At 44.1% G+C, this 12,063-nt stretch overlaps 1 protein-coding gene across 2 annotated transcripts in view; it reads left to right on the forward strand.

Moving 5' to 3' along the window:
• LOC129819999 (solute carrier family 66 member 2-like) overlaps positions 1–5,943 on the forward strand; it is a 27,356-nt gene extending 21,413 nt beyond the window's left edge. For both annotated transcript variants that reach the window (XM_055876778.1, XM_055876779.1), the window contains one exon: positions 4,890–5,943. In XM_055876778.1, coding sequence (XP_055732753.1) covers positions 4,890–5,094 — 205 coding nt within the window. In that variant the 3' untranslated portion in view covers positions 5,095–5,943. The remainder of the gene's footprint in view (positions 1–4,889) is intronic.
• Positions 5,944–12,063: the final 6,120 nt, after the last annotated feature.

Consider the following 12,063-nt stretch of genomic DNA (forward strand, 5'->3'; position numbering starts at 1 on the left):
GCGGTGGAGACTGGGGTGGGGGCGGGCGAGGCGGTGGAGACTGGGGTGGGGGCGGGCGAGGCGGTGGAGACTGGGGTGGGGGCGGGCGAGGCGGTGGAGACTGGGGTGGGGGCGGGCGAGGCGGTGGAGACTGGGGTGGGGGCGGGCGAGGCGGTGGAGACTGGGGTGGGGGCGGGCGAGGCGGTGGAGACTGGGGTGGGGGCGGGCGAGGCGGTGGAGACTGGGGTGGGGGCGGGCGAGGCGGTGGAGACTGGGGTGGGGGCGGGCGAGGCGGTGGAGACTGGGGTGGGGGCGGGCGAGGCGGTGGAGACTGGGGTGGGGGCGGGCGAGGCGGTGGAGACTGGGGTGGGGGCGGGCGAGGCGGTGTAGACTGGGGTGGGGGCGGGCGAGGCGGTGGAGACTGGGGTGGGGGCGGGCGAGGCGGTGGAGACTGGGGTGGGGGCGGGCGAGGCGGTGGAGACTGGGGTGGGGGCGAGCGAGGCGGTGGAGACTGGGGTGCTGGTGTCTGGGCCCCTGGCCTGAGATAAAGGTTATGAAACATGGAGGGACAGGTTCTGCAGACCTCCTACTGACTGACTGACTGCCCTTATAAGTCCTCTCTGTATAAGCTGTTTCACAAGGACAGATGGCACTCTGAGAGACTTCCTTATTTAGCCTGCCGTCTGACTGTTGTTTGACCATTAAATCAATTCAGTATGCAAGTCTCTGTCTGCATTCAACAACACTACATCACGACCTTGTCAGACTAGTCTACGACAACTTGTCTAAGCAGAAACATATACCCCCCCCTCGGCTTTGGAGCTGCTGATTACCTGATGAAATGCAGAGCATCTTTCATCCTCCACCACATCCGATACATACAGGCTTTTTTTACCTTCCAGTCAGTCTTCTGTAAGTGGCTGGGGACTTCTAGAATCATCTCCCAGGCATTTTCTGACTCCGTCCCCGACCTCCCAGCATTCTCTCTGAGTGTGTCCCCCAAATGGCACCCTATTCCCTATATAGATGGGCTTTGGTCAAAAGTAGTGCACTACATAGGGTGCCCTTTGGGATGTAGACAGTCAGCAGGAGGACTGATAAAACCCTCAAACCTGCTTTCACATCATTGCACACTGGGCTGGCCCAAACTGTATGTCAGCACTCTGAGAGAAAATAAAGAAATGTTGCTCCTCTTCCCCAGGACTAACAAGTACCTTGGAGGGGGAGGATGGAGGGGGAGAAAGATGCAAGGAGAGGCAGGCAGGGAGGGCGTATGAGTAGATGCAGGGCAAGGTTATTAAAAAGTTTGTTACAACTAAAAGGGCTAAATGGGAGCTAGGTGAAGATGGAGACATGAATAATGTAGAAGATTTGACAGGTACCACTCCTCCTTCTCCCATCACCCTGTGGGTGCTAGCTATTAGGCAGCCTGCGATGGGGGCTGTGCTTGGGTTGAGGGGTGAACCTGTACACTAATGAGCCTGAAGATAATTACCTCCAAACCCTTCTGAATATCTGCTAAGTGGCTTCTGCTAGAGAATAGTCTTCTTACTTTGAAGCCACCATTGTGGCCTCAATGCATCACATCTTCATCAATTCATTTCACTTGTATGGATCATTGAACATGTTACCTCGCCAATAGCATTGATTTAGGGTCAGACAAATTACATTGGGAGAGTGGTACCATATTAGAAGTATTGGCAGTGTAGTCAATACTAGGCTTGGGCGGTATCCAGATTGTCATACCTTCATACTGACGTTGTGCCATACAGGGATATTCGGTAATACTAGCACTGAACACAAGGGGAGCTGTTTTCAAACCCATCTTAAATCCGAAGGTTAGCAATGATTTTGATTTAAAGGATCCCCATTAGCCGACGCCAATGGAGACAGCTAGTCTTACTGGGGTCCGACACATAACAAAAAAGACTCCATTTTACATTCACTACATGTCAATGTTTTTAAATGTATGTGTCCATCTATAAGTTACACATACATGTCAGTACATACACACAACAAGTAGGGCACATGGGGAAGAGATGTTGTGCCGCGAGGTGTTGCTTTATTTGTTTTTTGAAACCAGGTTTGCTGTTCACTTGCGCTATATAAGATGGAATGAAGCTCCATGCACTCATGGCTCTGTATAATACTGGACGTTTCCTGGAATGCTAACAAGTACATGTAAAATCCCATAGAAAATGCTAACTAAATGCTAACGAGCACATTGCGAACATTTTATACAGTTTCTGACCTAAACTATACAAGTAACTCAAAAATGCTACTCACGGTTTGCTGCACGCACAAAACAGGAGCGGATCGTCTGCTGTTACCAACCGAATGCTGGATTTTGGAAGAAGCTAACCACTTAGCTAGATTAGAAAACAAAAGCACATTTTTAGACAATTTTAATTAATAGTTATAAGTTATAAGATATCTAGCTGGCAAACATGTCGTTGTGAATTCCATACTGCAACTAGGTCACCTGGTGCATGCTGCACAACAGTGAGTCACTCACACGGTCTTCGTGTTCTTCATCATCATCATCGTCTGGCATCCAGTTTTGCATTACAGCTCCCAACTGAACTATAGTATAAATCCATTACACTTTGGGATACAAAAGGGGGAAAAACAGCTTTCACTATTCTGGGAAGTCTTTCCACTAGATGTTGGAACATTGCTGTGGGGACTTGCTTCCATTCAGCCAGAAGAGCATTAGTGAGGTTGGGCACTGATGTTGAACAATTAGGCCTGGCTTGCAGTCTGCATTCCAATTCATCCCAAAGGTGTTCGATGGAGTTGAGGTCAGGGCTCCGTGCAGGACAGTCAAGTTCTTACACTCCGATCTCGACAAACGATTTCTGTATGGATGTCGCTTTGTGCACGGGGGCATTGTCATGCTGAAACAGGAAAGCCTTCCCCAAACTCTTGCCACAGGAAGCACAGAATCGTCTAGAATGTCATTGTATACTGTAGCGGTAAGATTACCCTACACGGTATACCGCCCAAGCCTAGTCAATACTAGACATTAATGTATGGTTATGACCCAATCATTATAACCTCACAGATACAGTATAATATTCATAGGATGTATATTGGATTTATTGTGGATTCATTTATTAGGCCTAGTACTGCATACCATGATGGAATATGGCATCAGTGTATTTGCTTAGGGCAGAAACCCATTCCCTGTAACGCCTAGAAATGTTTTGTCTGAATAATTAGTTTTAATTTAAAACGTACACGGCAACCATACAACACCCTACCCAGGTCTTCCCTTGACACCAATGAGATTAAGCTTCCCCCCCTCAGCCTCTCCATCTCCCTCACCCTTTAATGAATGTGTTTATATTCAGATTAGCGTTCTATCTGTTGATTTATGAAAACTCCTGTGGTCTACACAGTAATAGAAAGTCCTGACATGTCAGGTTTGGCTCTGGCACTCAGAGCAGAGGTCCCTACTCCAAAATGTCTTACGACACGACAAAAGGCAGGTTGTATTAAGAAGAGCAGATGAAGGATGCATCTGCTTTCAGAAAGGAGTGTTGTTGTGGTAGGCAGTTATTGTGAACGCTTCTGAAGGCTGAATGCTGTTAGCGAACTGTGTTTGTGCCTCGGTCCTAACCTTGTCAGCGTTTACCTTCCGTCCTCGTCTTCAGAAGCCTGGCGTGACAAACAAAGAGGAGAGAGGGAGGGTGGAAGAGGAGTAGCTGGGGAGACTGTCAGTCTATTGTCCTTCATCCATAATCACCAACACTCTGTCAAGGCTTTTCTCGTTTTAAAAAACAACTCTGAGTAGAGCAGAGATCCTGGGAACCCAGCTTGCCATGAAACTTTACATTTACCCATTATAATAAGCAATGCCGTTTTCTTCATCTAAGAAGGGGGTTGTCAAAGCTGTGTTTGCACAGTAGACAACATGCATAGAGAGGCCTCCTGCTGTACCACCCTTCTACTGTAACTGTTAGCGTTTTACTTCCCTATCCGCTCAGTGACACCGAGAGGAGGAACCACATCTCACCCTAAAGTAGGGCTCTCCAACACTGTTCCTGGAGAGCTACCGTCCTGTAGGTTTTCGCTCCAACCCTAATCTAGCGTGATTCTAATATTTAGCTGGTTGATAAACTGAATCAGTTAGTTTACAACTGGGGTTGGAGCGAAAACCTACAGGAAGGTAGCTGTCCAGGAACAAGGTTGGTGAGCTCTGCCCTAAAGGAACACTCTCGTCGCAAACTAAAATCCAGAAGAGTTGATGTGGCAAATTAACTTGAAGGAATTCCAGTTATCTTTCCTTTTTAAAAGTTTGTTTTGGAAATAGTGGGTCAGTATCCCCATCTGAAACTGTTTGGTCTGTTATTGTGTTCATCTTTTCCCATGATTTCCACGATGTCTCTTTCTGTCAGGATTAAGGCAGTGTCTGAATGCCTCTAGTTGCGTTCTAAATAGTAAGCTTTTTTGGTATGCGAAAATAGAACGTTTTATAGTTTGACATTTTGAAAATGTAGTATGCTTTACATGCCAGGATGGCATACTCGTTTTCATCTAGTAGAAATCACTGCACACTATTAAGGAAGAAAAAACATGTTTTCAGACCCACGTGTTTGACAACAGCTGATAATCAGTTGATAACTAGATAAGAGGACAGGCTGTAGCGAAACGAACGAATGACGGGAAACAACGCAATTGTGCATTAGGTGACGCATTCTCAGTATGGATGAGCATGTTAATTTGTTGCTTTCTGCATGCTAAACAGTATGTAATAAATAGTATGTAGTATGATTAGTACACAGTATGTCGTTTTAGTAAGTTTTAAGCAAGACCCGTTTTGTACACAGCCACTGTCTCTAGCTCTGCCAACATTGAATTTCTGTTCATCACCCCCTCTGTTCTCTCGCCTCCCTCGCTCCCTGCAGTATAAACATGGTGACGATGTGGATGAGTGGGGACAGCTTTAAGACGGGTTACTTCCTGCTGACCGAGGCTCCTGTCCAGTTCTGGACCTGTGGTCTGCTGCAGGTGGGAGTGGACATTACCATTCTCCTCCAGGTGTACTACTACAGCCGCTACCCGCAGAAACCCGTCTCACACAGTGCGTCACACACAACCAATGCACTCTGACACCCCTAGCACACACATCGTTATCAGTCGGTCATGAAGCACAGTTTCAGTGTAACTTTGCCTGAAGAATTCCTGCTGAATGACACTTATTACGTTTCATTTCAAAACAGATGGGACATCCAGTTATGTGTACGTGGTGCAGATGGTTATACAAATATATGCCTAAGAATGTATCCCTGTATACGAATATGCCTAAGCATACATACAAAATCTACAATGCAATCATGCACAGTGTGTGTATGGATGAACACTCAAGGACATGTGGACCAGCTTTCTTGTCCATAGACCTGCATGAAATACCTTCAGACTCACAAAGGGCTGGTTACCCAGCCAGTGATAACAATATACAACCCATCATCAAAATAACTAACAGAAACCTCACTGAATGTACAATGGAATTATACTTTTTGTGGAATTTAAAATCTACGTTTAGAATCTACATTTCATTTAGATAGCTATTTCTTGGTCTCAGTGGATTGATGCTGGTCAGTTCTCCACTGGTCTGGTCTGTCTGACTGAGGCCTCTTCTGATCTGGTCTGATTGGAAGATGACCTGCTGCTGCTTGTTGGAAAATTCACAAGATGAATTCAGATGAAAGCAATTGAAAACTTCATTTTTGGTAAAACTGCTAAGGCTGTAAGGGCCAGGTTCCTGGGAGCCCAACATGTTTCCTATATATATACACTGCTCATAAAAATAAAGGGAACACTTAAATAACACAATGTAACTCCAAGTCAATCACACTTCTGTGAAATCAAACTGTCCACTTAGGAAGCAACACTGATTGACAATAAATTTCACATGCTGTTGTGCAAATGGAATAGACACAAGGTGGAAATTATAGGCAATTAACAAGACACCCCCCAAAACAGGAGTGATTCTGCAGGTGGTGACCACAGACAACTTCTGTTCCTATGCTTCCTGGCTGATGTTTTGGTCACTTTTGAATGCTGGCGGTGCTCTCACTCTAGTGGTAGCATGAGACGGAGTCTACAACCCACACAAGTGGCTCAGGTAGTGCAGTTCATCCAGGATGGCACATCAATGCGAGCTGTGGCAAAAAGGTTTGCTGTGTCTGTCAGCGTAGTGTCCAGAGCATGCAGGCGCTACCAGGAGACAGGCCAGTACATCAGGAGACGTGGAGGAGGCCGTAGGAGGGCAACAACCCAGCAGCAGGACCGCTACCTCCGCCTTTGTGCAAGGAGGTGCACTGCCAGCGCCCTGCAAAATGACCTCCAGCAGGCCACAAATGTCGGCCTCCTCCACGTCTCCTGATGTACTGGCCTGTCTCCTGGTAGGGCCTCCATGCTCTGGACACTACGCTGACAGACACAGCAAACCTTTTTGCCACAGTTCGCATTGATGTGCCATCCTGGATGAACTGCACTACCTGAGCCACTTGTGTGGGTTGTAGACTCCGTCTCATGCTACCACTAGAGTGAGAGCACCGCCAGCATTCAAAAGTGACCAAAACATCAGCCAGGAAGCATAGGAACTGAGAAGTTGTCTGGGCACCACCTGCAGAATCACTCCTGTTTTGGGGGGTGTCTTGCTAATTGCCTATAATTTCCACCTTTTGTCTATTCCATTTGCACAACAGCATGTGAAATTTATTGTCAAACAGTGTTGCTTCCTAAGTGGACAGTTTGATTTCACAGAAGTGTGATTGACTTGGAGTTACATTGTGTTGTTTAAGTGTTCCCTTTATTTTTTTGAGAAGTGTATAAAAATATATATATATATAGCCAGCAGTATATATACATGTGTATATATACAATCTCATCTATAGACATACAATATTTCTGAAAATGTGGTCACAATCAGAATGTGGACAAGATCAAGGATGCATGTAAGCACCAGGTATAAACAAGGCTTCTGAGGACTGTTTGCTGGTCTGTGGACACCTCATCTTTAGTCTCCTCCCCTCCCTGCTCCTCTCAGCCTCAAGCACCTCTAGAAACCTTCCATTTGTTTAAATGGGATCTTTTTAATTTATTAATTTATATTAATTTATTCAGCTGTTAAGTGTTTTCGATGTCTGCTTTGGGTGGGAACAGTGGCTGAATCAGGAATCGGTTAAGGGTGACCAAATCTTACCCTGCCGAGGGCTGGTGTGGGTGCAGGGTTTTGTTCTAGCCAAGCAGTAAGTGTGTCCAGACTCTACCACTTGGTATGTTTGACCATTAGGTCAGTAGAATCTCTCTGGGTGTAACCAAGGCTATATCAGCGCTACAGCTGTTATACTCCCCTCTGGACTGCTGGCTAAAACGTAGTTGGTGGTTGTGTCCAAAATGACATCCTATTTCTTGTTTATTGCTCTACCTTTTGATCAAGTAGTGCAGTGTACAGGGAATAGGGTGCCATTTCAGACGCAGATTCAGTTTCACGCTGGATATTGTATTTATTTTTATTTAACCTTTATTTAACTAGGCAAGTCAATTAAGAACATATTCTTATTTACAATGATGGCCTACCCCAGCCAAACCCGGATGAGGGACTCCCAATCACGGCCGAATGTGCACAGCCTGGGTGGTAAACTTTCTTTTAATCACTGGTGATTCATATTTGTTTTGTTATCTATCTTTTTATAATCCTGAAATGCCAATATAATCACAAACCTTGTACACTTGCCCTTTTATCAAGCTCTTTTTCATGATGATAATGATGGCGGTGCATGTCAAATGGTGACAGTTGTTGTAATTGTATGAAGAAGTTGTGCACCTAGTGACCTCTGGCTGTGTCTTATCAACAGGGCAAAAATAGCCTCAACCCCTCACTGTTCCATATGTTAAGTGTCATGTCATGTTAAGTGGTTATTCAGTTTTATTTGTTCATGGGTAAAACTGCCAAACTTTCCCTCTGTTCGTGTAGAATGTAGACGCTTATCAAACAATGCCAAACCTTCAATCCTTCTTTTTTTTTTACTAGTTTTAGGTCAGGATTCAAGCTAAGGCATGTTATAGCGCAGCACAATGGACAGCCGACAATGCCCCTTTTGAAAAGGCAAATTATGCTGTCCTGCGAACGCGGGGGAAATTGCCTTTAAAATACTCATTGTCGGCTGCCCAGTGCAGTGCTCTGGAAGGCACCTTGTACTGAATCAAAGCTTCGGTTTATGTACCAAAACATATTAATTTTTTGTATGGTTATCAAAAATGTATGTTTATCAAACCCTTTTGTGTTCTGAAAAAATTTGCAGTTTTATATTTGATTATTTATTTTTTACACAGTACATTACCAAAATATGTTTTCCATCGAATGGCCAGTTCTTTCTATAGAATTGCCAGTTCTTCATCAATAGACACATTTACAGTGCAGGCGGAAAGTATTCAGACCCTTTGACATTTTGTTAAGTTACAGCCCTAGTCTAAAATGTATTACATTGTTTTGTTCCCCTCATCAAATCTACACACAATACCCCATAATGACAAATTAAAAACAGTTTTTTAGAAATTTTACATAAGTATTCAGACCCTTTAGTCAGTACTTTGTTGAAGCACCTTTGGCAGCGATTACAGCCTTGCGTCTTCTTAGGTATGACGCTATAAGCTTGGCACACCTGTATTTGGAGAGTTTCTCCCACTCTTCTTTGCAAATCCTCTCAAGCTCTGTCAAGTCGGAAGGGGAGCGTCGTGATACAGCTATTTTCAGGTCTCTTCAGAGATGTTCGATCAGGGTTCAAGTCCGGGCTTTGGCCACTCAAGGACATTGAGACCGAAGCCACTCCTGCATTGTCTTGGCTGTGTGCTTAGGGTCGTTGTCCTGTTGGAAGGTGGACCTTCGCCCCAGTCTGAGGTCCTGAGCGCTCTTCATCTAGGATCTCTCTGTACTTTGCTCCATTTATCGTTCCTTCAATCCTGACTAGTCTCCCAGTCACTGTCGCTAAAAAACATCCCCACAGCATGATGCTGCTACCACCATGCTTCACTGTAGGGATGGTGCCAGGTGTCCTCCAGATGTGACGCTTGGCATTCAGGCCAAATAGTTCAATCTTGGTTTCATAAAACCAGAGAATCTTGTTTCTCATGGTCTGAGAGTCCTTTAGGTGCCTTTTGGCAAACACCAAGCGGGCTATCATGTGCCTTTAACTGAGGAGTGGCTTTCGTCTTGCTACTCTACCATAAAGGCCTAATTGGTGGAATGCTGCAGAGATGGTTTTCCTTCTGGAAGGTTCTCCCATATCCACAGAGCTTTGTCAGAGTGACCATCAGGCTTTTGGTCATCTCCCTGACCAAGTCCCTTCTCCCCGATTCCTCATGAAGCAGCGCAGCTTTGTTGTGTTGTGTTTCGGGGGAAAGCACTGCTCTCGACCTTCACCTCTCCCGTATGGGAGTTGCAGCGATGAGACAAGACTGTAACCTCTAATTGGATACCACAAAATTGGGGAGAAAAGAGGGTAAAAAGTAAAAAATTATTATAATAATAAAAGATTGATCAATGAAAACAAGATGCAATTGAGCTCAATTTCGAGTTTTCAAAGCAAATGTTCTGAATACTTATGTGAATACGGTATTTCTGTTTGTCATTTGCAAACATTTCTAAAGCCTGTTATCGCTTTGTCATTATGGGGTATTGTGTGTAGATTGGTGAAGAAAAACATTTATTTAATCCATTTTAGAATAAGGCTGTAATGTAACAAAATGGAAGGCGTCTGAATACTTAACGAATGCAATGTAAATCAACCTCACTATGGGCCGTCTTATACTGTTACTTGTTGTCGTTAGCCAATATGGGGTAATAATGTTAAAAAGCCAATATTCATGACAGCTTTGTGGCGCTGTCATTAAAGACCAATGTAAAAACGTTTATCCTACTGTTCTTTGTGTAAATGTATTATGTTGGTGACGTTTGCATGAAGTGTGTATCTGAAATGACACCCTATTCCCTAAATGGTACACTCATTTGTACTAGAGCCCTGGGGAAAAGTAGTGTACAATACAGGGAATAGGGTACCATTTCTGACGCAGGTCTATTAGCACTGTCCTGATAATACTATTCCATCAACAATGGAGACCTGGTTAGCATCTTCTGTCAGAGGAACTACTGGCTCACCAACCACGGTCCATGTTTGGGCTCCAGGCATGTGGCCTCCACGGCTATCAACAACATACATGGTAATGCACCTTCGCTGTGTCTTCACAACACTGTGTTTACCACACTATACCAACATGAGTCAAAATGATTTACGTAAAGCGTATTCTAAACAAACAAGAATGTGCCGGCCAGCCGCACAGTATAATTTCCCCTGGACTAGTTCTGAGTGTCACTTCCAAACGGCACCCTATTACCTACATACAGTAGTAGTACACTACCTTTGAGCAAAGTCCTATGGGCCCTGGTCATAAGTAGTGCACTGTATAGGATAAGGTGTCCCCTTTGGAAAACTGGGAGGAACAAAAGAGCTGCTGAAGATGCCGCCATGCTTGCCCTCTTTTTTTCTCTCTTTTTTTTCTAGACACGACGTCAGCGGTGCAAGGGAACATTTTCCCCAGTCGTATCCTGGTATTTACTAAATTACGAGATGTGATCGTAGCATTAGTCCAATCTGATCCTAGGAGAAATGGACTAATGCTGCGATCACATCTTGTAATTTCATAAATACCAGCATACGACTGAGAAAAATCCGCCTGAACGTCCCTCCAATGCACCGCTGACGTTATTTGTCTACAAAAAAGAGGGAAATCATGGCGGCATCTTCAGCAGTTGTTTATGGTGAGAACAAAATACTAATTGTTGACAGAAAATGAATTGTCTTAATCTTCCTTTTGATTTAGATAGTGAACATCTCTGGATATACTTTAAGGGCAAAAAAGAGCAACACAATCACAAGCCTTCTAATGACCTCCATGTTTGATGGTATTCATATGTAAATGCACCCAACTCGTATTTACGACTAAACAACTGGTAATTACCACCTTCTCACTTGGTTATAAACACAGCATTGTACCTCGCAAGCCTAATTATAAATTCTAGTAAACATACAAATTAAATAAACTTTTTTTTGAGGGGAGGAGGATGATTTCAATTAGTGTACAGAACCCACTGGGTCAGTTCAACGTGGATAATTGGGTAATATTTGGTTGAAACTGGTCAACGAGATTAGAACCTTGTCACCCACTCAAAAAGACAGCCAGAAGTTAGTTGAATTTCCTATGTATTATCACTGCGCTTTCAACCATCTAAAAGCACAACCAAAGTTCAAATGGGAATACAATGTGATATTTTGTTTATTTATACAGCATATTAATGTGATGTCACTGTGCTTCATCTAATAGCAGAACCAAATTAACTGGATTGCAGTTGAAATTACGTTAAAAGTTAATTGTGCAAGTGATCAATGACATTTGAGATTCTGCACAGATTACCGCAATTGTGAAGCTCTCCACAGACCTGTGATGACTTAGATGTTGGATCTTGATTTGATCACCTTGTTGCAGGACATTCAAAACTTGTGTATTTAAAAAGGCTTCTGAAGTTTAATTTCCATTTAGACATTTTGGGATTTATCCCAAGATCCCAGATTGGGATTTTTTTTTGAATGGTCATCCAAGTCGGGAGTCTTGTCACGCTACTGAAATGGACAAGTGTAGTGTTTGTAATGCCTGTCTCTTGTCAGAGATTGCATTTATTTTGGGAGATTGCAAAATGACCCTTTCATTCAAGACATGATAAATACACTCAGTGGCCAGTTTAATTAAGTACACCACCCCGTTCACGAAAATGTTTAGCTCCCACAGTCAGTGAGTCACGTTGCCATGGCTTGCTATATAAGGCAGGCAGACAGACAGACATTCAGTAACTGTTAAATCTAACATTAGAATGGGCAAAATGAGTGACCTAAGCGACTTTGAGCGTGCTATGATTGACGGTGCCAGGCGCACTGGTTCCAGTATCTCAGAAAATGTCAGTCTCCTGGGCTTTTCCACACATGAGAGTGTTTAGGGTTTACCGAGGATGGTGCGACAAAC

Source organism: Salvelinus fontinalis, chromosome 22, assembly GCF_029448725.1.
Source record: "Salvelinus fontinalis isolate EN_2023a chromosome 22, ASM2944872v1, whole genome shotgun sequence".
In the NCBI taxonomy this organism is placed as follows: Eukaryota; Metazoa; Chordata; class Actinopteri; order Salmoniformes; family Salmonidae; genus Salvelinus; species Salvelinus fontinalis.